The sequence below is a fragment of the Microtus ochrogaster genome, linkage group LG2, assembly GCF_000317375.1.
Source record: "Microtus ochrogaster isolate Prairie Vole_2 linkage group LG2, MicOch1.0, whole genome shotgun sequence".
In the NCBI taxonomy this organism is placed as follows: Eukaryota; Metazoa; Chordata; class Mammalia; order Rodentia; family Cricetidae; genus Microtus; species Microtus ochrogaster.
Window position 1 is genome coordinate 12,934,747 of NC_022028.1, and position 26,746 is coordinate 12,961,492.

Here is a 26,746-nt window from a genome sequence, read left to right on the forward strand (position 1 = left end):
AAAAAAACAAACAAATAAATAAATTAATTAAAAAAAGAGAACTCAAGTGCTAGGGAAGCTGAGAAGCCACAAAGGGAACCGTGAGGTGACCGATGGATTAGCAGAAGAAGCCAACAGACCTCTAAGATGGATGGGCAAAGTAAGATGACAGTGGGACTCTATCCCAGGACTCGGGCACCTGGCAAAAGCAGAAAGTATTTGGAAGCTATGGCACCAACTAATGTCAAAAGCAGGAACAGAGTAGAGCTCTCCTCCGTTTTTTTCATCCCCCTCAAACCCAGGCTCTGGCCAGGGATTCATGCTGGCTAAATCCAGCAAGAAATCAGCGACAAATGATCCTGTACTAACCCTGAGCGATGAGGGAAAAGGGGAAAGAATGGGTCATGACCAAACAGATGTGGGACATGTTCAGTCACAAGCTGTTCACTAAATTGTCTGTGTTTCAGACTCAGAGTAAATGCTGGCCAACATTAACTGGCAATAAAGTGTATATACAATTTCAGAAAAATAAACCAATAGGAAGCACTACAAATCCAGAAATTGTGCTGACCTTCCTTTAAAAAATGTAATCTTTTTATAATATGCTTTCTTTTTTCCATTTGATTACTGAATATCAACATGTAGAGGAATGAAAATAGATCCATATCTATCATGATGCACAAAACTCAAGTCCAAATGGATCAAAGACCTCAACATGAAGCCAGCCACACTGAACCTCATAGAAGAGAAAGTGGGAAGTACACTTGAATGCATTGACACAGGAGACCACTTCCTAAGTATAACCCCAGCAGCACAGACACGAGAGATAGAATTAATAAATGGGACTTCCTAAAACTGAAAAGCTTCTGTAAAGCAAAAAACAAAAAAACAAACAAAAAAACAAACAAACAAAAAAAAACCACAATCAACAAGACAAAATGACAGCCTACAGAATGGGAAAAGAGCTTCACCAACCCCACATCAGACAGAGGTCTGATCTCCAAAATATACAAGGAACTCAAGAAATTGATCTTCTAAAACACAAATAATCCAATAAAAAATGGAGCACAGACCTAAACAGAGAACTCTCAACAAAAGAATCTAAAATGGCTAAAAGACACTTAAGAAAATGTTCAACATCCTTAGTCATCAAAGAAATGCAAATCAAAACAACATCTTATACCTGTAAGAATGGCCAAGATCAAAAACACTGATGATACCTATGCTGGAGAGGTTGTGGGGAAAAGGGAACACTCCTGCATTGCTGATGGGAATGCAACCTGGTACAGCCCCTTTGGATGTCAGTGTGGCGATTTCTCAGAAAATCAGAAAACGACCTTCCTCAAGACCTAGTAATACCACTTTTGGGTATGTATTCAAAGAATGCTCAATTGTGCCACAAAGATATATGCTCAACTATGTTCATAGCAGCTTTGTTTGTCATAACCAGAACCTGGAAACAACCTAAATGTCCCTCAACTGAAAATGGATAAGGAAAATATGGTACATTTACACAGTGGAGTAGTACACAGCAGAAAAAAATAACAACATCTTGAATTTTTCAGGAAAATGGATGGAGCCAGAAAACATCAGATTGAGTAAGGTAACCCAGACCCAGAAAGACAATTACCACATGTACTCATTCATAACTAGTTTTTATTCATAAAGCAAAGAAAACCAGCCCACAAATCACAATCTCAGAGAACCTAGACAACAATGAGGTCGGACCCTAAGAGAGACTTACATAGATCTAGTTAATCTACATGGGAATTAGAAAAAGACAAGATCTCCTGAGTAAATTGGGAGCATGAGGAACATGGGAGAGACTTGAAGGGGAAGGGAGAGGCAGGGAGGGAAGCAGAGAAAAATGTAGAGCTCAATAAAAACCAAAAAAATAAAAACAAACAAAAATGTAAACTTTTACTCTTTGAGAAGTCTCTCAAATGTATTTATATCTTATTCACACTCTACTTCTCTCCCTAACACCTCCTAGATCCTCTCTCTTCAGCTTCCCACCCAGCTTCTTCTTTTCTTTCTTTTAATACCTCACTGAGGCCAATTTGTGCTACTCATATACTCACAAGTGTGGGACCATCCACTGGAGCAGAGTCAACTCATGAGGGGACATATCCTCAAAGAAAACTGACTCCCTGAGTTCCCTTAGATGTCATCGACTGTTGCTAGTGCCTCAGCTAGGGCTCATGGCTAATGAGATCCCCATGGTAACACGTTGACTGCTTTGATCTTGTGTATGTCTTGTGTGGACTATCACAGCTGCTGTGGATTCATAGGTGTAGAAGTTTTGTCATTTTCAGAACTGACTTGTCTTTTTCTAAATAATAATGCACTTATAATTTTTGGACAATCAATCAAAAGAACTACATTCTAAAATTTAAACTAGTGCTTAGGCTCATGATCCACCCTTGTCACTGTTTATCTTTCTTTGTCCTTCCTTATGCATGTATACATCATGTACTCGACATATGTAGTTACCCGAAAGTGAATATTTCCAGTGCTGAAGACAATTTTATCTTCGCCTTAAGTGAGGTAGTTATGATCACTTGGACTATATCACTTATAAAAACTTAATATTGCAAGTTTTACATACTTTTATAAACTCAAATTCTAAGAATTTTCAGAATTGCTTAAGGGATCATCCTGGGAGTGACCACAGTTAGGGCAACACCATGTAACAGAAACAAAGGCACAATGTACTTTTGTGCCAAGGAACTCCATGAATGTCTTAAACATTTACACCCAGTAATTGGGGGTTAGGAGAACAAACTCCCTTGGAAGCTGGAGCCTTTTCTGATGGTGCAGCAACAGTTGGAGCCTCCTCCTCTCTTTGTTGCTTCTTGCTTACTTGAATAAATGCTTCCACCCACTCACCCACTCGGGTCCCTTTGGCTTTCTTCTTTTTCCTCCCTCAACTTGTGTATTTTCTTGTGTGCTGTTTTCTCATGACTACTGAATTCTGTGCTATCCATTAGCAGCATTTGCCCTTCTAGTCACCTCTTTTGGAGGCAAACTCCTGAGTGAATGTCACGACTTTACATTATGTCTATGAATAGATCATGCAACAGCTTGTCATTGCTGCACCAGCCTCCCAGGTTGCAAGTTCCCACATATTTAACCTCTTATTTCATTTGGAGGGGCCAAAGACTTGATAGCTTTATTTCTCAGATGCTTGCTTTGTCTCCTTGAGCAGATGTTTTTGCTTTCGAGATTAGAACAACTTATTTAAGTGTTGTGAGGATTAATTAATTCCGTTCTAAGATGATTTGAGGACTTGCTAATGAAAAATTCTATTAAAATGGTAATTTTTAGTATTCACTTTATTATGTATATATTCTCTTTAAGTTGTTTCCTAAAAGGTCACCTAAGTGGTTACTATTAAAGGAAGAACTTAATTTCCTTCCTTTGCAAAATACAATCTTTGTGATCACTAAGTCATTGAAATGTGAATCTTTTGTCATATATATGTGTATATATCCAATATTTTGCTTAGAAATAAGAGTACAGAAATTTGAAAAAAAGTTACAATACTCAGAAAATACACTCAATTGGTCAGATACACCAAACCTGCATACCATCAACCTCAGTTGGGTTTTAGATGTGAAATGTAAAACATTTCACAAAACCTAAATTATTTTAGTGCAATTCCATTCAAATTTCTTTAAAAACTTTAAAAATAGTCATTGTACAGAAGAAAATTCCCACATTGTTCTGATTAGTTTTCATGTTATACCCTTAGATATACTCTTATTCAAACCCCTTAGAAGACATTGTAGATTTGCATGAACATTTTGTAGCTTATGCTTATGTAGGCATTATTATAGTAGACAAATTACTATCTGTGATATAAGGTTATGATTGGGGTAACAGTAGCAAGTCTACTAGTTTAAAAAAATGGATGTTTTCATCCAGGGACATGACAGCTACTCTAGAATAGGATTGGGTTTGCTGTACCTATCTACATCTTTGATTTGAGAACAATCCAAAACATGGATTTATGCTGAAACCGTCTTCTAATTGAGGTTAATCCAGAACTTAAGACTTTCTTTATAGTCTAGTTTTGGTCTAGAGTTTTCTTGTTCTACTTGAGAAAACTAGAACTATCTACATTTCATGGTCTATTTTAATTTAGACTGAGCATAGCTTTGGGGAATCTAGAAGAGCCACTAGTCTTTGGGGACCTCTGCATCTTAGAACATACATTATCAGAATAATTCTGATTGAAAGGCCATGCAACCAATTACAGTGGTTTTTCTCTAAATAACGAATGATACAATAATATACATTAAAACAATTGGTTATTATATATACATATATAATAAATAAGAATACATGTTGGTTTTTTAAATAGACTATCTATCTTAGCAGCGGTTTATAGCAAGACTTCAAGATGTAGGACATGTACAAATTAGTAGCAGGGTAATGGGATATGTTATTAGAAAATCAGATATCTGATTCTGTGAAGCCTGCTTGCATAATTCTAAAACAGTATGAATTAACGATAATTGTTAGTAAACCTCTACTTCATTGGGAAGAAAAGAAGATGAGGGTAGTATACATTTTTACTGCTGATGGCCTTCTGTAGGGCAAAGGTCCTTGTCTGACTCTTAGTCCTGAATCTTACTTAGTATGCTTAGAATGTATACTTTGAGCCGGGCGGTGGTGGCATACGGGCATGTTTCATCCCAGCACTCGTGAGGCAGAGGCAGGCGGATCTCTGTGAGTTCAAGGCCATCCTGGTCTACAAGAGCTAGTTCTAGGACAGGCTCCAAAGCTACAGAGAAGCCCATTCTTGAAAAACAAATCAAACAAACACACATAAGAATATATGCTTGGAATACTCAATAGTTAAAGACTAACACTTAAAATGGTCAACATTCTATAGGAATAAAACAAAATATTCATTCTAAGTAATAATATTGATCTGATATAAATAATGTTTATAATCAATGTGATGCCACCACTCACAGAAATGTCCAATTTCATATTAACAGATTGCCTTATAGGAAAGGATTTAGATTAGCTTTGAATTTGCCAGAGCACCTAGTTATTATTTTATATCTGAAAATGCCTTCCATCAGTTCAGTGAAACCTCAGGAGGGTCTGCTGTATTTTCTTTAGGTTCCACTTAAGTCCCATGGTGAGAGAATTAGGACTGATTAGTATAATTTCAAACACAATGGACTCTACTTTTTAGTAACATCGTGAACCAGGAGGTTTGAATGTACCACTAAAAAACCTTTATGTCAAGAATCTTAATATGTGCATATCAGAAACCCCACCAAAACTGGCATGGATCGTCCTAACACCAGCATTATGTGAATTGATCTGTATGCCCTTCAAATATCAAGGACCAGGTTAATCTCTATGACTCACCTCTAGAGAACTCATGGATATCGTAGATCCAGTTTCGCTTCTTGACAGTCCTGCGTTATCATCCAATTCGGAGGCCATGAAATTCTTCACAGCCGTGCGAGGCTCAAAGGGTAAACTCTGCATATGTTCCTGGGGTGCAAGATGCTGATCTAAGTTCATATTGAACTGGTCCATGACAGGGGGATTCATACTGAATTCAGGATTCACTTTGTAGTGCAATAGCCTTTCATGCGGCAAGGTTTCCATGCCAATATTCATCTTGCTTTCCTCTTTCATTGTTGGCTGAGTATTTACAGAGCTTCGAGGCATCACGATATAGTCACTTTCCATCATTCTCTCTTGAGGGTGGACTATGTCCATATCAGCCCCTCTTAAATTGTCATCCGTGCATAAGTACACAGTTCTCCGCAGTTCATTGTTCTCTTTCTTCAGACACTGACTGCTCAGCTCATTCATACTCATGGGCATGTGCAGGCCTGTGGGCTGCTGGATGATGACTTTGGAAATGACGTTCCCAGGCAATGTTGAATAGCTCAGCCCTTCAGGGTTCGTTCCCTTTTCTTCCTCGTCGTCGTTTAGAGAGATCCTGGAGAGTGTTCCTGTTATTGTTGCTGCTCGGCAAGGACCGATATCCTTATGGAGCACTGCAAATTTGACCATAGCAGTTAATAAAAAGAGAGCATTTCTTTTTATCGTTATATGCTATTATTTATCTTCCTACTAAACACTCTCTTAATAAAGCAAAAGAAAAATAATCTTTTAACAAATCGTTTGTACTTGTTTCTTCCTAATCCAGGTTACTGAATTTTTATTGATTCTGCTATTTATCTGATATTGATTATTGATTGTTATTGATTCTCTGATGCTGCCATAGAGCGTGAGCAGACCATAGATAAAGCATATCTGAAAACTGATTAACTGGCTTTCAAAAAGTACAAATCTCTTTCCATGAAAAAAAAAAACCACTGCATTAATTTTCAAGCAAAGGATATACTGCCAGAGAAGATTTCTCCATCAGTCCACTTCAAAACATTTCCATAAAAATGTAGGTTTTAGTTACATTCATGTAGGCCTTTCTTCTAAAGTTTTCTAGAAGCTTTGATCATTAAGACAGATTCTTGAGGGCTGAGTGTGGTGGTACACTCTTTTAATTCTAGCACTTTGGAAGCAGAAACAGACACATCTCTGTGAATTCCAGGCCAGCTTGGTCTACATAGTGAATTCAGGACAGCCAGAGCTGCATAGTGAGACTGTCTCAAAATGAAACTGGTGTAGAATTACCACAAAGCATAGCAACTATAGTAGAAAATTTCATCATGTACAGCTAACTAGAGAACATTTGTTTCCGAAAGCATAAAAACTTTCAGAATTTTGCCTATTATTCTCCAAGTTTTTAACAGAATCATAATTATGAATTAGCATAGAAGTTGAAAACCAGATTATGAGAATCTTTTGATACTATGAAGAAATGAGGAAATGAAGCCTTTTAAGTATTCCAAAGCATGAACCACTCAGACAGTACCTGCTCTCTTTTTTTTGTTTGTTTGTTTTTTTTTTGTTTTTTTGTTTTTGTTTTTTCGAGACAGGGTTTCTCTGTGGTTTTGGAGCCTGTCCTGGAACTAGCTCTGTAGACCGGGCTGGTCTCGAACTCACAGAGATCCACCTGTCTCTGCCTCCCGAGTGCTGGGATTAAAGGCGTGCGCCACCACCGCCCAGCAGTACCTGCTCTCTTTAGAGACGCTGTATCTGTCCTTGTACTGCCTTCTCTTTGTTTCCTATATGTAACATCATGCTAATTATTCATATGCAGCTTTTAATGAATACACAATATGGTTGTAGATTTTTTTATATTTTACATTTTTATGTATAAAAATAAGAAAATATTAAGCTTTATGATGTTATTTCTAGGAGCCCAGAACTGAGACTTTAAAATTTAGTGCAGTCAACATATGCAGAAATCTCTAGAAAAATTCTGAGGGAAGATGAGGATGAGCTCAACTTAAGAGGGTATTGGCCAAAAAATGAAAACAGAGAATAAACAAACTGCAACTTGTTTCATAATAACACAGTGGTACTCATTCTGCATTGGAAAGACTTAACCCAGACTGCAGTGCAGACTGGGAAAAAGGAATAATCTATCATCAGACAACATTGTGCATGCTGAAGGGTTGGAAGCAGCAGCTCTGGGAGGAGGGTCTGTGATGAAAGTTTTCAGCACTCGCAATGCATCTGAGTGACTTGAATGTCTTCTGAGACCCTGGCTAGTGTGACCCAGGCCCACAAGTTCTAGCCTAGAAGGTCTAGGTAGGTCTTTCAAACTGAATTTCTGGCAAGCATCGGGCAATACACTGCTTGTTTGGGTACCACACTTTGTCAAACAGTGGTTTGATATGAGTAGCTGGTAAGGAAAAAAACAAAAGTGTCTGTTCTCATTCTCCCCTCTGTCAAGAACTCTACGGAGTAGACAAAGAGAGGCAAGGAAGCTAAATTGAGGGTGGATGATTAGGAATTAAATAGATCACTAATCACTGAAATAAGTTCAAGCTTCTGACACAGCCAAATTGTATTCTACACATGGGGAAACTTGTGCCATGGCGTATGAATCTTAGAGATCATAAAAGATGGATAAGATTTGTTTTCTATAGGAAAGGAGAATTCCTACTCCTCTTACAGTCCCAAATCATAGCTGGTAGCTTACGACTGCGGTGACCATACCTCACTCAGAATGTTTTGACTGAATCCAAGAATACACATTAGTTTCCCATGTGACTGTGATTATGGCAAGAAATATGATCTGACATTTGCACAGATTTTAATGGCTCTGAGTTGAATCTGAAAACAACCCATAAGGGAGTCTGGAAGGTAGGAAGTGGGTGCCTTTCCCAGCAGAGCAGGTTCTGTAATAGCTGTCGTGACATTTAACTCCTTTGTAGACAGTTTGGAGGGAGACTTAGAAGGTACTCTATCAAATGTTCACTGGCTACACAGTCTCAAATCGATGTTTTCCTGAAGGAAGTTAAGATGACAGTGTACAGGGATAAATGCAGAGGCTGTTTGCTTTTCTACAAAAACATACCAGAAACTTAGGTTTTTACACAATCTTAGGAGAATCCTTGACAGCGCCTATAAAACACGGTAGGGTTTTTAGACGACAAGGTGATGCTTGTACTGAAGCATAGATCAGATGTGAATGTACACCACATTAATACAAGTAAATAGCCAACTTGATGAGAGCTGCAAGGGTATGCATATATGTGCACACTATAATTTAAATTTATTGACAAATTGGGGGCTATTTTCGGCACCAGGCCTTGGATGATGCTATTAGAAATGAATGATGACACTTGACTGTTAAATCCGAAAGCAAAAAGCACTCAGATTGAATTAAACGATAATTGATTTCAAATATTCGGGTACTCAGGTATATATCCACTTTCAATATGAGTAAAGAGAGCACAGAGAACAACAAATCCAAAGAAAAAGGTGGTACATTTTGATGCGCTTTGGAAGACAATTTCCCAGCTACTAAAAAACATCCAAAATAGAAAATAAATAATTTTTTTTAAAAAAATTAAAGCCCTCTTCTCTAGTGAAAAATTGGCCAATGGCTAGAGGACAGCTACCAGTACACACACACACACACACACACACACACACACACACACACACACACTAGTAGTTTACCAGTTTAGTGATTGATATTCTCTATATGATAAACAAGGCAGCTGTAGTGAGTTGCCTTACAAGTGCTCTTATTCATGAGCCTGGAGGTTTATGACATATCTAGTGGATTCTGCTGCTATGGTGCTCTCAATAATCTATTCATCACTTCCCACTTCTCTTCTTCTCCCCTCTCTCTATAGATCCCCGACGGCACAGTGATTCCCACTGGAAGATGCCACTATTCACCCCCACCCAAGTATGATGTATAAAGCATAGCTATTTTTAAAACATCAAAACCCACAAAATGATTTCATACCCCTATAGATTATATTTAAAAGATCAAAGTCTTCTTACCTGATCGACAAGCAATGTCTACATCCTTTTCAAAGTCTGTCTGTAACAAGAAATAAGGCACCGAATCATCATTTAATGAAGACGTCAAATGTTTTTAACATTAAAATTCTCTGAATGTTATAGATTTATAGCTAGCCAGTATTAGTTTATTGTTTTGTGCAAAAGCAGATTGTCAAGGAATAATCAGAATTTCCTAGAGACAAAACAGTATGTAAAACCCATGGAAAATGGAATAGTTTTGATATGGTAACATAACACCCCATATAATATGACAGAATTTTAGCTGGAAATGGTGGTTCCAGTGGTAATTCTAGCTACTTAGGAAGATGAAGTAGGAAGATTACATGTTCAAAGCCTATCTAAGCCAGAGAATGAGGTCAAGGTCGGTGAGACCATGCTTGGTCTAGAAGTTTAAAGGGGTGGAAATAGGGATGTAGCTCAGTTGGTAGAGGATTTGCCTGGCATGGCTGAAGCCCTGGCTTCAAACCCCGCATAGAAATGGATGGAGGTGGGGGTTCCTTGGACTTCCCACAGGGCAGGGAACCCTGATTGCTCTTCGGGCTGAGGAGGGAGGGGGACTTGATTGGGGGAGGGGGAGGGAAATGGGAGGCGGTGGCAGCGAAGAGACGGAGATATTTAATAAATAAATAAATTTTAAAAAAAGTGTGAGTGGTGGCACACCTATGTAATCTATCACTTGGGATGGTGAAGGAAGGAGAATCGTAAGTTCAAGATCATCCTTGGCTATGTGGTGAGGCTAGCCTAAGATACATGAGATCTTGTCTCAAAATTAAAAAAAAAAAGTTGGGGCTATAACTTGGTGGCTGAGCCTGTGCAGGCCATACAAAGCCTTGGTTCACTCTTCAGTACTTCTATAAACAAAACAAAAAAAACAGGACCAGAATTTTAAGGCAATAGCCTAACTTTAATAAAGCAACTAGAGGTACCTTTAAATAACTGACTTTGGTTGTTGTATTTTATGCTTCTAGTTTTAGTGTGTTACCTGCAGCCTCTCAAAGTCCATTGGCTAAAGGAGGCTTCCCATCAACCTGTGATACAATATTCTTTAATACAATTATGGTAATGCTTATACTGCTATAGAATTGTATTTTCTCTGCTGTAACCAACGGCTCTCAACTGCAGAGATTAAAGATGATGGCTAAACATCTATTCCTCTAGCCTAGAATCTTCTGGATATTGGTACCACCTTCTCTCAAATTCATATTTTAAACAAATCAGCTTATATTTTTTATGGTAAAATCAAATTAGCCTGTTGCAAGCAAATTTTTCAATTATATTCCCTTCCTTTTTAATATTAGTTTTTAAATTTTTATTATTGCTGCTACTACTCTTATTATTATCATCATCATTATCGTTATTATTGCTATGTGTGTATAAACATGCTCACACGCTGAAGCACACATGTGGGAGTCAGAGGAAGACTTTGTGGCTGTGGTTTTCTCCTAAATTGAAGTGGGTCCTGGGGATTAAATTCAGGTCACCAGGTTCGCACAACAAATGCCTTTACCTGCTGTACCATCTGGCCATCCCAGGATCAGTATCTTAAACAGATTTTTATGGCTATCTGGTTTTTGTAAGGAACTGATTTCGTTCCTCATCTTTTAGCTGCTAACATATTGCTTAGCCATATTTTTTATGTTCTATACTCCAAAAATGTTAATAAGAAAACAGTTATGCTGCAGATAGCTCATTCCGATTCAGTCTCAGTTCTATTGATGTTGTTGGTTGGTTGATTGTCTTGTTTAGAGACAGAATCGTGCCATGATGACCAGAGTGCCCTTGACCTGGTGGTCCTCCCTCACAGTACTGGCATTCCAGGCATGCACAACTCCCAACTTCCATTTCTGTTTTGGTGACAGCAATTTTATCTCATTTCTAAAGTTTGCCGACGTGTTTATGTCTATAGCAGCCTTCACTCCAACAGAACACTGGGCTCATGTACAGGATGAACCTGTCACTGGAGGGGTGCCTTTTCTCTGTGTTTTAGTCTCTTGGTGCTTTCTTTGGGCTGTATAGGTGAACCACCATTATCTATGGTCACCTTTAAAGATGCATATTTAACTGCTCAGAGTTGCAGCTCCTCTAATAATTCTATAATCTTCAACTAAGTATGAGTTAGGAGAGGGGGTTATGATCAAAATTTATTTTATTAAATTCTAGAAAATTGATAGAGAGAAGGGAAAAAAAAGCCCATAAGACACAGTCAGAAGAAACAAAGGTAAAAGTCCATAGTGCTCATGTGTAAAAATCATTGTCTTGAATTGGATTCTAGGCCAGTTGAAAATACACTTCACTGTTGCATAGGACACCATTCTAACCCCCAAGAGAGTCAACAGCAGATCCTTGATTCAAAGGCAATCCAGAAAGAACATTTACTGGATGTCAAAGTAAAAAGTATTTAAGTATTTATTTTCTGATTATGTATTTGTGTGTGTGTATGTGTGGTGTGTGTTTCCATGCTTGTAGGAATAAATAGAGGTCAGAAGAGGGAATCAAATCCCTTGGAGCAGGAGTTATAGGTACTCATGAGCTGTAGATGTGGGTGCTGGAAACTGAACTCCAGACCTCTGCAAAGGTAGAAAATATTTTAATCATTAACTCATCTCTCCAGGTTTTAGTCTTAAAAGCAAATTCTGATTTTATACTAGTTTATTAGTAAGGAATTTGTTATATATACATACATATATTTTTCCCTACGAAACCATAACTTAATTATCATCCAGACGGAAAATAGAAGCTCACCATGATTTGAGCGTGTCCATTAGGAAAAGAACTTGAAGAATCAGCATTGATTGGATCCTGACAGTTTCTCAACCGGCATCTAAATGCATCTTGTACCTGTGAATAGGAAAAACATATCAATTTTATTTTTTCCTCAATAGTAACTAGATACTGTCCATATTGCCCATCAGTTATGAGGAAATGTTATCTTTATTTGTACAGTAGAAGACTCATCTTGTTTCCTGGCTGGCCTGGAACAAGTTATGTAGATCAGGCTGGGATTCTAGAGAGAAGTTCACAGAGATCTATTTGCATCTGTCTCCCTAGTGCTGTGGCTGTGATTACGAGCAGCACTACCATGCATGACATTGCTTACTTCTTGATACAAATATAGGGGTACTTGGCTCGGGTCACTGGCCAGTGTATTGGACACTTGTCATCGTCTACCAAGTTAAGTGTTGGAACTCATGAAAGAGCATGATAGCTATTTCTGAGTTAATCCTTTTCACTCCTATTGTATAATGGGTTTTTCTCCTATTGTTATAAACCATGTGCATATTGTTGTGTGTTTGTGTTGGGGGAGATATTGTTATTGTGTAAGGTACATAACAGATTTGAACACTATGAAAAATAAAATCACGCAATGATCTTTTGGCTAGAATTGATTTATGATGTTTCCTTTTCTGTCTCACGTAAGAAACTTGTGTGCAGGCTATTCCTTTTCCCTCTTCATGTCTATGTCCCCAGACACAAAAACAGGAAACAACAGACCAATAGAAAACAATCTCTTGACTTCTGGTTGATTGACTTGGGAAAGATCAAATCTCTTGAGCTCAGTCAGACTCCCACCAGGTCCCGGATGCAGCGTAAACATCTCACAAGAGGTTCCCAAGGATGTTACATTAATTGTTGTTATTACAAAAAAATCTCAGCAGAGACAAAGAGCTGAAAGGGGAACAGCACTGGTTGTGGAAGAAAAGCAACACCTCAGCAACAGGATGCACATCCCACTTCCTGTGGTCCCTTGGGCTCCTCCCAGGTTGTTGATGAATATGTTCACAGATGGTGACTTATCACAGATCAACAGCCAGGCCATTCATTTTTTAATCCTTTGTTTGTCTAACTCCATGTGTTTGATATTCTCCTTCTCATCTACTGTACTCTGTTTTTCCGTTATTAAAAGCATAGCTGCCGTTGTGTTTTCCCTATGTTGAGTCACTATTATAGACTACAGGGTAATCACTTGTGGATCTTCTCTTTTGAAAAGCACAGCAATATAACATCCTGTCTCAGTTTTGATGTGAGATGTGTAGAGCATATACGTTGGCCAGGAAGCAAAGAGGACAAAACAGAACATAGTGGATCAAAACCTGAGTCCACTAATTTGTTCATTTGGGTCTGGAATGTGAACGTCCATAGTCACTGTCACAAGTCTGCTCTGTCAGTCCTATAGAGACCTGCACATGCATCTCCTCTCGACCTAGGGTTCTCTGCCTGGTGGGGTAGCTAACTTCAGTGAAGTTGAACTGAGAGCAGGTGTCTTCTGACAACTTCCATTCTACAGTGCTAACATTGCCAATCTCAGATTCCTCCAAAAGAACAATCAGTTCCCTAATAACATTTCTTTGGTCCAACACATCAAGAGTCCGGCTGCACCAAGATCTACTCCAATTTTTTTTTTTTTTGAAGATTACATAAAACAGGACTGAATCACTGAGCCTCTCACTCTGAGGCAGACATACCCAGGATAGAGCAAAAACCTATTTCATCATCAGTGTTTTCCAGAGATGACTTTTTAGACCAATATATCATTGTAGGTTATAAAATAATACATTAAAGATAGAAAATTCGTAATGACTTTAGTGTTTGCCTGAGTGCCGTTATTTTTCTGTGATTCTTAAGTCTGAAGATGGGAACACACAACCTAAGTGTGTTTTCCTTTTAAAAGTCCTATAAACCATTGTCAGAAGAAGAGGTTCATGATAAATTCTGTTTAAACTGCAAGGCAACTGTTAAAGTACATTTAATAAAGAAAAATAAAGAATATGTTAGGAACATTGTCTTTTGGGAGTTTGTCACATGAAGATTCCCTTTAAATCGACATCAAAATACCAGCCTATATAAAATATGAAACACTGTAGTAGGAATGAAAGTTGCCATGCATACTGGATCCGGAGCTCCCTGTCCTGCTTTCACTGTCTACTTGTTTCTCTTGATGTAGTTGAGAGTTGGTTTGAAGGATGCCTATCTTTGTTCTGTTACAATAACAACTACATCAAAGTGTCACCATATTGGGACATGGAATTTTGACTGACCTAAATATGTGTTCCTGGGCCCTGGGTCACTCATCTATTTAGCTCTAGAATAACTAATTTCCCTCCTTCGAAAGGATGAGAGTTGTGTGCTTGCACCGACAGTTACAATATTAAGCATTAATTTCTCTGACCCTTACTAAAGGTATTTTTTTTTTATTTCAAAGCTATGGCCAAAACATCGTCAAGTACTTTACAGCTGACATTTAAAAACAGGTAAAAGCAAATTCTGTAAATTTCTCTTCCAAATCATTGTCTTGTGGATTGAAAGAGATAAAAAAAAAGAAATCTCTTTTTCAAAACATATACTTAGACACACACAAAATCAATACTTTTGACTGCAAAACTTCCAGGTGTAACAGTGGGCTATTACAAAGGGCACATTTACATTGGAGAAGGACATCAGCTTTATTTTATCAGTATGAGAGAGAAGACGGAAAAGCACACACATCTTCCACTATGTTTAAGGCCATTTTAAGGTTCTTACAGGTGTCATAATTTAAGAATTAGATTCTAAGACAGTTTTAGTGCACAACTCTCATGCATAAGGATTTCCAGGGAAATTTCATTTGATTCCAAATGCTTTATTTGATTTTTTTCTTTAAATCTGAAAAATACACTGAGACTATCATGGTGAATTGGCATTAAATATTTGCTCAACAGCATGGGAGGAAGCGATGAGACAAGATGCACAGGGCGAATCTTCTTACCCCAGAGGGGCTGACGGGAAGAGAGTGTCTAAGAAAAGATCGAGGCACATGCAAGCACTGTAGTAACTGAATTTTCTAGCAGGCACACAAAGAGTTTCGTCCGTGGGTAATTAATGTGAATTATACCAATAAAAAGCTGGAATTGGCTAAAATTCAAGTTGTAGACAAACATAAAAATAAAAAACAAAAAGCGAAAATAGATCGATTATTGTATGCCATAGTACGATTAAAGTTCCCCTGAATCTCCTATACCAAGGTTACATTTACAATGATGAGCAGAAACTGTTCTTTATTTACGATTTATCAAGAACTAATACTTTACTTTAGTTAATAGTTCTATTTAAAACTATTGTTATTAGTTTATTATTAGTTATCATTCCTACAAAAATCTGAGTTTCTGTGAAATTAACATCTCAAAACTTTTCTGAAGCCTGGTAAACTCGATTTTTAAATGAATCTGTGGGGGAACCATGAAATATTTAACATTAATTATGCTACACTTCATATCTAGATTATAAAATGTCTTCTCTTTGAACCATTCTGAAATAGGTCTGTCATTCTAAATGATGATCAGATGGAGCTAAAAGTAAGAGGGAGTAGCAAAGGACAGATGTGTCACTGCCTTTAAAATATTTAGAGTACTTTAAGGATCCCTGATGGTCTGGAGTGAGATAAAGGTAAGAACAGAAGGCGATATCTTTAAGCAAACAGCAGTTGATATCAGTGATGTCTCGACTAAGTTTCAAAGCAGCTAGCGGGCTTTTAAAAATGTCTAGAGACACAGTCTTTCTCAATGCACACGGTTTTTTTGGATGATATCTGAGTTCAAAGTAGCTTGCAGGGGAATGTCTAACTCCTGTCTCTCCCTCATGAGGAGAGACATTTTGGTTTTCTCAGCCACAGCAGCGGCAGCAGCAGCAGCAGCAGTAAGCCAAGAGCTTCTCCATTGGTCCTCACTCCCGAGGCAGCTGGCAGAGAGTCACTGTGCAAAGTCCATGCCAGATTTAGAGGTTTGCAGGATAGGGGCATGCAGAACCTTTGGCAGTGTTACAAATCTGCGAAGCCTCCCAGAGAAGAGTTTCACAGTCTGAAATGGGTTCTGGATTTAGCTAGCTGCTGAACTGCTCAGACCACAAGTCTTCTCCTCTAAAATATGAGAAAGTCTTACTTCAAGCTACTCTTTGTGAATGTTTGTGAAATCACAAGATCGTTTTAAGTCAGGAAGACACACATTTTTCCCTTGTATTCATTTGTTATGATTTCAGGGGAGAGGGCTGTCTTACACACTCCGCGTCTTCCTAAGTCTTGAGTCTACAGTCACATCTATTGTTTCAGACTTGAACAAATGGCACAGAGGTTTTTTTTTCCACCATAATGTATTTTATATTTAATCATTAAATGAATGAATAAGTCTCAGTTTCATAAATATTACGGCAATTGACATAAGGAGCATGAATGACTTGACATTTAAAAAATATTGCTTGACTTTTCTCCTCGTGAAAGAAAAAAAAAAGACAGGAAGGTTTGTCCTTTGCTATGCCATGAAGGGTTCAGGGTGCACTCTCAGATTCAAGAACTGGTGGAGCTTCATTGGGATCCTCCAATGCTGAGGGATCTACCACTTGCTATCTCAAACGTCCGTGCTTTTGACCTTCAAATCCGTTTTTTTATAGCCCTCTTTGGGGGACACTGAAACTTCTTTAGACCGTCTTTCAAACAGGCGGTCTGAAAATGTAGCTGTGCTCCTTTCATGTGCAAATGTGAGGGGAAAGAATTCTGCGCTAGACACCACGCCTCGCACCTTCACAGGAGACATTTCATTCCAGCCTGGTGCCATAGCCTTTGAGACAGACAGGCGTGCACAGAGGCTGCACAGAATAGCAAGCTCACGCTTAGAGCCTGCAAGGACCGCGCCTGACATTACTGCCATAGGTGACAATAGCTGAAGACGGAGCCAAGTTTCTTGCTTCGAGAGTCCTCATGCCTGAACGCCGTTCTATTTCGAGCCTTTCAAATTTACTGAACAAAGCCTGGACTCCTTTCAGCCAAGGAATGAACCAAAACAAAAAGACATTTGGAAAAAAAGGAGTAACCAGATATGTTTTCATTTTACTCCTTTTGTCGAGACACATGCACCACACCAAAATCACAGAGCTAGGAGGTGAGCTCTTGGGGGTCTGAGAGGAGAGGGAAGTGGGAGCCGCTTGTCACCCTGCCAGTGTCAGGTCTCTGCTCACTGCAGGCAGCATCATGATGCTGCTCCCCAGAGTAGGGGGCATCTGGGAGGAAAACGTGACCGGAAGGATTTAGAGCAGCCGTAAATCACAGTTGGGTGCTCCCTGGTAGGCACACCAGTATAACAAGTTGGGTTTTAAGTTCCCTGTGTCTGAAGCCATGTCTTCCATCAGATGTCACACATCTGTTAACCTCTTAGGCTTCTGCATGGGCATATGTCTGAAGATTGAGAATGATGCAGATGTTGACTATGTAAGTGGAACAATGAGAACCCGAGGAAGCCTAAATTAGAAGCAGTAAGATCTACCCTCCTTGTCTAACAAACAGGATGTGCAGTGAGGTGAGACTTTTGGCTTCTGGGGAAATGTTGTAAGGACTGACAGCATGCCGTCCTCTGCTGGGCCGTGTCCAACCGAGGCTTATTTTGTCGCCTCTTGTCATTCTCCTGCTTCAAGGCACATATTTTATTTTACTAGAAACAGAGCAAAACCATAGAATCTTTAGGTGATTTTCTTTTGGAATTTCAAATTCAGTCTGAAAAGTATGACGGTGTTAGTAAATGAGTTGACTGTCTCTTAATCCATGTGCTATGTATCTGTCTTCCGGGTAAAATGTTCCAATCAAACCCTGATCCTCCCCACACTGGGCCACTTACTAACTCTATAAAATACAGTCACGGCTTTTCAGGTACAAGTTGGAGGAAGTAGCTGTCATCAAGACCATCAGATGCTCTAACTGGAATTGTGATGCAGGGAGGGAGGAAGGAAGAGAGGGAGGGATGCAGGGACAGAGAGAGGGAGGGAGAGGGAGAGAACACAATTCATGTTTATTTTAATGGTTTTCCTTCAGAATTGCTTCACAGGTTTGGATGAATATTTTAGGTCTCATTTGGTGCACTCTGCCTTCATGCCAGAGCCTGGGAGAGAGAGAAGAGGATCTTAGCCCTGATACTAATGTCGTCAACCAGCCCTAGGATGCTTGCACAGGGACACAACAAGATCAACCATTTTAATGTGTAAATTTTAAACACCCCCCTTCTATTTAGTGAGGGCTTTATTTTAGGTGATTTGGTATCACAGTCTTGTTATTTTCCCCCTCTGACATCAAGCTGCAAGATTGTCTCAGAGCCTGGCACAGCTAGAGCCAGAGATGAGAAGAATGTGCAGGGACCAAAAAAGTGGTTTCCTAGCAACGGGAACTATTCCAAAGGTTTCCTAAGTCTTGTGTAGTTTCATTTCCATAGCAATGAGGAGAATAGTAAATAGTATGTGTTCTTATCTGTTCGATCCAAATGAATTCTAATCACCAAACACAGGAAACATCTATACTTGTATTACAAGATTCAATCTGATTGTCTAGAACACATATTACTGCCTAGATTAGGTGTAATGTATTTTGATAAATCAGATGCGTGGATATTTTAAAACTATTTTTATCTTTTTTGGTTTTGTCTTTTTTTTTTTTACCCTTAGAAACACTTGCTAAAACAATCAAAAAGGACAAAGTTCTTGTAGAAGTGTAAGAAAAAAAATGGTATTCAAATACTAAGTTTGTCAGGTTTAAAGATCAGGAACAGATATTTAGATATTCAATTTTCTTTTTATCGAAATAAATAAGAGGTTTGGGAAGATGGCTCAATGGGTAAATGTGCTTGCCTTGCAAGCAGGAGAATCTGAATTTGAATCCCCCGTGTGTGTATAAAAGAACCAGCATAGTGCTAAATCTATAACCCTAGCCCTTGGGGTAGAGGTGGAGGCAGATAGGAGGAGCCCTACTTAGACCTCACTGACCAGTCAGCCAAAGGCAGAGTTTGGGGTTTAGTGGGAAAGTCTGTCTCAATGCAATAAGGCAGAGAATGGCAGAGGACACCAGAAGTCCTGCTTTGGTTCCATGGACAGCATACTGGTATATTAACATATACTGCATCCATGCAAACACAGAGGAGTTCAGGGGTCAGTGCCAGTGCAATTATCTCTCCCTTCTTCTCACATTTTTCCTTTAAAATTGATCCTATCAAAAGTAAAATCACAACCAAAATACACTCTCTGCATTATGTACCCTAAATGTCACCATTGCAATTGTTCATTCCTCCCGGAAGGACAAGACTGTATTTCTCTTCCACAATGAATGGGCAAGTCAATATTCATAAAAATAGCAACAATTAAAAAGACTCAAAAAAAGAAGAAAAAGGAGAGGAATAAGAATATGTATGCACCCAGACCCTTTGAAATTACTCTGAAGAAAATAGCAGAGAATAAAATGATGAAAAAAGCAATAAAGACAAAAACTGTATTCTTAGGTCTCTTGTGGATTATCAGGTAAGAATTACAAATTGAGTATTTAAAAGCCACACATTACAACTCCGTATTTCACAAACATTGTTCTATTTGCTTTGATGTGTTTTTTTCTGGAAACAGTACTGATAGGAGGCACCGAGGCCATGGGAAAAGGGTGTTTTTTTTTTCTCTTATACTGCATTCAGGGTTAGGGGAAAAAGGTCACAATATGGGACAAGTCTACTGCCAATGTTAGGTGATACATGTGCAGATTAGAAAGACCCATTGCCTTCAAAGAAGCTTGCTGTGATGCAGCCCATATAATGTATAAAATGGTTTAAATTATAAATGTAAAAACCTTAGCTCTTTAGTAACAAAATTTCTATAGGAATTCTGAGGATCACTTGCCCTTAACGGAAGTGTATGGATTTTTTTTTATCAGGGTTACAGAGTGTTTATATGATTCAGTGAAAAATAAAAGAAAAGAATATGTTCATTTTAGTGTTAAAACTAAAGAATGTTATAATAATTCACTGTGAATTTGTCAATAATGCAGTTACTCATTTTGAATTATCCACTGAAAAATATCAGAGAAAATGACCATGCTTTTGCTCCTGCTAATAGGGAAAACACGTATTTACAGATCTCTTATTTAGTAGAAGCACTTGTTACATGGTTTGACTTAATTGCACTTAAATCATGTTTTTGACAGCTACTCCTCTAATTAGAAAGTACTGAAAAGTTCTGATTGGTATCAAGAATTTTTCTGCCAAATATTTTTCTCCCTGTAAATAGCAGAGATTTGATAATAAGCCATCATATCTGTCATTTAAAATTCTCTTTGAGGAAAGACTAGCAATGTCTAAAAATGAGACATGAGTTGGACATGTGGCTTAGTGGGTAGAGAGCTTGCCTAACATGCACAAAGTCCTGAGTTTAGGCCCTAGCACAGATAAAATTTACACAGTAAGTCTGAGATTACTGTAGGCTACTCGACATCATGCCTTTAAGATAAAAGAGAGAATTCATCTAAAGGGAGAATGCTTGTCTATGCTTTCATAATTGGGGTATTCATTTCTTCTGAACATTGCATGTAGATATGTCTTGCACCTTGTTTAAAGCCTGCTAGAGTCCATCCTTAATTGTCAACTGAAATGGCTCTGTGCCTATTAATTTAGAAGAGTTCTGTTACTTAAAAACGTTAGAGAAACATGAGTAAAAGAGATGCACACTATAGTCATAGTTGGAAAAGAATATAATCTACATTTGCATTCAATTGCTTTTTAACTGTCATTACTTAGCTCTATAAAGAGCTCGATATTTGGGAGATTTTAGAAGTGATATTTTAGGTAGAAGTTGGTGAACAAGGTCTGACAGTTGTACACTACTTTAGACGTTGAAGTTGTGAAATATCCCTCCCTTGCAAGATGAAGAAGTCACACCTCATCTGTTTTTATGGCTTCTCGTCATAGAATATTCTTAGAATACACCTGTGAGTTTACTGCTGACATCTGTGCTTTCCTGAAATAAGGCAGAAATATGGCTCTTCTCACCTAATAAATCAGGTAGAGGCCTTTCGTTCCCTTCACACATCGCTGTAAAACGAAGGGGCGTGTGCTTAGAAGCACGCGCACTCTGTGATGTGTACAACACAACAAGTTACTCAAGCACACTCGCTAACGTGGACTGACAGTCGACCAGTCTCAAAATCACTCACATGGCATGGTGTCAGCTTGTTCTTTAGTCCCTACTCGTCCCCAGAGTAAACACTGAGATGACTCATAAACCTTGTCAACACTGCATCGGTGCTTGCAAGCACCCTGGATAATTTTCACACTGGTAGGAAAACAATATTTTAGCCCTAAATCACACAAGTCTGCTGTCTCTCGCTGTTTTAGTGATGCTTGATACCTGTCAGCGTTTCTAATCCAGAGAAGGCTTCCTTTTCCGAAAAGTAACTGAAACTGTGACCCAGACAAGTGCTGGGGTTGCAGGCCTGTAGTTCCCATGGACATTGACTGCCTGGAATGCCTTAGTATGTGAAGGTTTTGTAGTTGTTGCTATATACATCTAAATGAAGATCATTTATCTTTCATAACCTTTCAAATGCAGTTTGCATGGAAAGTAAGATTAGTTAATAATAGGACCAGGGATATGCTATATGTAGTAGCTATATTAGGAAACAGGTAAGAAATAGCAGGGTATGATGTCTATGAACAGTGCATTTAAGGCACACCCCCTTTACCCTTTATCTCTCTAGTTTCTCCAGCATGCCTAGTTTATTCATCTGGCTTGAATCTGTTCCTGGTTCTTGGCACCTTCTGGATGCATTCCCCTTGTACAAACCACATGTATTTCACCCTGTCACTTTATGAGTGTCCAAGTCTCTTGACTTCTTCGTTAGAGTTTCTTTCTGCCTTTGAATCTTAAGCAATAGTGAGTGGAGAAGATCAGCTTAGTCTGAGGAGCAGGATTGCAATCAAAGATCCCCCTGGTTAATTAAGACGCAGGTTCCCACGTTTACTTATCTCTTTCACAACAGAAATCAATTCCTCACCTCTCTCCGAAGAATGCAATGGACCATGACTATTACGAAGCCTTGTAATGAATCAAACACAGCAAAAAGGATTTGGAACAATATGGAACGTTTGTCTGTCATGGCCAGAACTGCAGACATCCATGTCAGAGCCAGAAGGGGCAGCACTACGCAGGAGCTCCAGAGGGAGGCCCTGTGGAAAGATAAAAGAGAGCAACATTACGTAGTTGTATGTCACGCTCCAGGCCATAACCAACCCCCCCTTCACTCTCCCAAAAAGCATTCTTGTGTGTGGCACCAAGACTATTAACTTGGAAACCACTAAGCAAATAACACTTGAGATTTGGACTTATCTTTTATAGACTATCCCGCAATCATTATAAAGGTAGTTGCCCAATTATAAATACTCAAGTATTAGTAAACACAATTTTTTTTCCATCATAGCATTTTCTCACATGCACATGTAAACTTTTTAACAAGAAGATGTAAATGATTGGGACTAACATGGCGTTACTGGCGGTGGTGGCTGACAAAGCTGTTGTAGAAACTACTCCACACTTGGCACATTTGAGCGTCAAACCGCTATGAGGCTCACTCATCTGACTGCAAACAAACAGAACACCCACAAAAAGAACAAAAATATTGAATTGTCACCAGAAAAGTTGCAGCTGCAGGTTACTTTTTAAATACTATTTCATGCAGAAAAGGTATACTTATCAAGGATGAATATTCTAGATCATTTTACAGATGCAGTTAAACCATGTATTCTCCCTGAAACATTCACATTTTAACGCTGTGGGTTCTTGGAGCATGCAAAGTATGTTTCCATCACTTATATTACACATGGCCCTGTGTCTATAAAATACAATTGGCTAATACATTGAGTTAAACACATGCATGTGCTTAAACCCACATACAGTAATAACTCTTTATTCAGACCCATGGTAAACGAACATGCGAGGACTCCAAGACTCAAAGATTTTCATTGTCATATGAAGAAGTTTCAAATGTTAGGAAGACTTCCAAAAATATTAATATTATGGCAGGAGATCTAAGAAAGTAAAACATGTATCATACATATATGTATATATATGATATATATGTAAAGTCTTTGAATGTGAGAGATGAAGTTTCTAACTCTCCAGATTCTTACTCTGAAATGTTTATAGCATCAATGCTTGTTCAAATTATAGGATGATCTGAATACAGAGACTGATAGAATGAAGGATTACATAATAATAAAAAAGCATAAGAATACTTATAACAGTAATTAAGTTCAAAGTAAGAGATTAAAACATACAACACTTAATGATCTATGTGGGGCCAAGAATTCAGATTCAAAATATGTAGATCTTATCTATTACTTTATGGAAGCAGAATGAGACTAAATAGAAAACCTTTTGCATGCATTTCCCTTGCAAAATTGTTCCCTGAAACATTATGGGTTTATTAGTACATAAGTGTCTTAGAAAACCCAATAAGAAACAAACTGAATCAAAATTCAAAACTTTCCTGTGGCTAACTTCTGCGCTCCATGCCCACGTGGAGTCAACGTCTCCAATGTGTTTGCCATGTAAGTCTTTACATTCATGATAGAGTGGAGCTGTGTTATTGTATATAGTAAGTGGGAGAGGAAGGAAGGCTTGGTTTCTTTTCAGGGAGTAACTCAGATGTAAATGGCTCTCAGGTGGGATAAGAAAACCTGAAGTCTATCAGGTGGATTGGCAGATCTCATGAGGATAAAAACAACCAAATAAGGGTTTGCACTGAGGCTGTAAATCATCCGCTTTCTGGATCTAACTAAGCAGGGTCTTTATCCCAACCACACATGTGCACAAACTCGAAGTGTGGTGTGTGTTTTCCCCTATGAGTAGTTCTATGACCTTGTCGAGTTTTGTTTCCAGAGTAGCACCCTGTTGAGTTTGCTCTCGTTGGCTGCATAAATCTCTCTTATCTCCTCTCGAACCTTCTAATCAGAGGACCCAGACAGATGTCCTTTTTAAAATGTCATAGATGATTATGACAAACAAGTAGGCAAGAACACAACTGCCCCAAAATACACCAGTCTCTTTCTTGTTAAGCTTAAACACATTATTATTCAAACGGCATGTATTCATCATTTACTTTTTTTTTCACAAAACATACTAGTTATTTCTCAGTTTAAGAATACCTTCCCCCGGGCTCTGAGGCAAGATTGAAAAACCAAAGATTATGTAATAATAATAATGATGCTGCTGCTGATAATAATAATAATAATAATAATAATAATAATAATAATGTAATCACCCAAGATACAAACGTCTTAATCCTAAAAACCTGATTTAAGTATGAAATTTTCTGATAAATTTGAAGCAGGGTTCAAAGTACTTCATCTTTCTTTGAGACTTGCAGTGGGCTAAAAGGCCTACCCATTCTTCCCTTAGAGTAAACAAGTTGGGCAGCTTTGGCATACAAATGACAGGAATGGAGTAGAGTGAAACACCAAGAAAAATGTATTTTTCTATAGTTTATGTGATTTGTACATAAACTAATGAACCGTGGAAAACATATACTAGATTCTAAATTGAGTTCCTACCAATGTAAAATAAGCGTTTTTTTTTGTTATCAAGAGAATTATACACTCATAAAGTTATAAGTTTAAGCGATGATGAGACACAAGGTTGACTTGCCCATATTGTCTGATAAATACATCACCATCAGGGCACAAGGTGTGGGCTGCTACCCTACTCTCCCCATGTTGTTCTGTCTGCTCCATCATTACCATAGACTTGGAGTCCACTGCGCTTGTCCCTTCTTAACTCATTCTATTATTTTTAGGAAAAGTTAGTTGACTATTTATTTTTAGTATCTAACATATTCCCTCGAAAAAAAAGTATTCTCTCCTCCACTTGAATAAAATTCACAGAATCCGTTAAGGGTGTGCTGAGCTAACTTCCTTGATTTCAAGTAGATATAACAGAGCAGTTTAATACATTCTACAAGAAAACACCATTGCAAAAAAATTGAGAAAATATAATTTTTGTTTTGATATTCTAAAAAGATACATTATAATTTATATTGTTTTTAATCATTCCCACTTATTTTTTATACAATATATACTGTTATTTTCAATAACTCACCATTGGTTATTTTATGTATTAGAAAACGTTTAATATGGTTAAAATGTTACACAGCTTTTCAGGCTTGTTTTATTATTTATTAAACATTTATTCATTCATCCCTTTATAAATATTTATTAAGGACAAAACTTAGAAAGTTCTTAGAAGTGATTATAAAGTATAAGAAAGACAACAAATGCAGAAATAGAAAAAATGAAAGAATGAATAATTAGGCCCTATATTTTACTTTTCTTTATATATATATATATATATATATATAAACATATTTATATGTATATATTCAGACAACCTGAAATAGCCAACTTGACAATTAGTGAAATCAATTACTAAGCCAGTCAGCATAAACCATGCTCATTGCCTTCTCAGTGCATCTGATTAAGCTCCTCTTTGAAGTCTTTATTACGCTCGTCACTGCTTCTCTGAAGACTAAAAGTAACTTCACACATTCATCGTATTTTTTTGAAGTTTCCTTTATTCACACCTCAGATTAGAGAACAAATCTGAATCTATATCTACTGGGTCTACCTTAGAATTTGTGTTTGACAAATGTTGAAGCTTAGTCGTTATCTTGTTAGCTCTCCTGTGCTTGGGACAGTGATCATAAGTCTACCTGTAGAAAGACTTGAGTATTTTTGTAGAAGTCCCCATGTGAAGAGGAAGGCACCGAATCAGGTTTGCCAGGGGAATTTATATGAATTCTAAGAATGCTTTTAAAATTAGGGGTTTTCAATTATAATTACCATTGCCAAATGTAAACCAAGCTTGACACGATGCACTAAACAATGAAGGGTGAAGAGAAACACTGGCCACGAGTTTGAGGAATCCTCAGCACTCTGTTGAGCTCATCTCCCTTTCTGACCTCAGTGTCTTGGATGATGAGGTCATGGTCAGGTACATTGCTCATGTTTTATTGCTCATTCCATTCATCATAAGATTCACTGTTTGTTGGGTAAGGCCTGTCATTTGCTGATGTTCTTTTGAAAACATTACGCACATCACTTCATGTATCTAATGAGGCAAAAGCAATCTTCCTGTTTACTGGATGAGGAGACAGGGCATCGGAAAGATGAAGTAACGTGCCTCAAGACACATGTACAGCTATCGCACTGAAGAGTTCTGACTTCGACTACCTGCTTTAGGAGCTGTTGATGCCACTGGTATCAGACTCAACAATTTTCTATGCAGGACTTAGTCCAATCAGCAGAAGAAATGGTTACTCTATTCCAGCTACAGGTGGCAAGCTAACAAGGGTAAATCTGTGAAAAGCTCATGTCAAATGGAATAGAAAAGTCAGTGTCAACATCAAGTTGGGAAAGTTTAGAAACTAATCTGTAATGAAAAACAGTGTGTAATTTAAAAAGTGCCCCTGTGCCAGGACAGACCCTTCTTTGATTCTACTACTAGGGTTTTATGTGAACAATATTGAGGG

The 26,746-nt window shown here is 38.1% G+C and overlaps 1 protein-coding gene across 3 annotated transcripts in view; it reads right to left on the reverse strand.

The window, feature by feature from the left end:
- Positions 1-26,746, reverse strand: part of Adgrb3 (adhesion G protein-coupled receptor B3) — a 704,417-nt gene that overhangs the window by 25,305 nt on the left and 652,366 nt on the right. For 2 of the 3 annotated variants that reach the window (XM_026785468.1, XM_005359883.3), the window contains exons 24-28: positions 22,703-22,801; positions 22,220-22,391; positions 12,151-12,246; positions 9,388-9,427; positions 5,371-6,014 (exon numbers count right to left, since the gene is read on the reverse strand). In XM_026785468.1, the coding sequence (XP_026641269.1) occupies positions 5,371-6,014; positions 9,388-9,427; positions 12,151-12,246; positions 22,220-22,391; positions 22,703-22,801 (1,051 nt within the window). The remainder of the gene's footprint in view (positions 1-5,370; positions 6,015-9,387; positions 9,428-12,150; positions 12,247-22,219; positions 22,392-22,702; positions 22,802-26,746) is intronic. The other variant, XM_026785467.1, reaches the window with a different exon arrangement.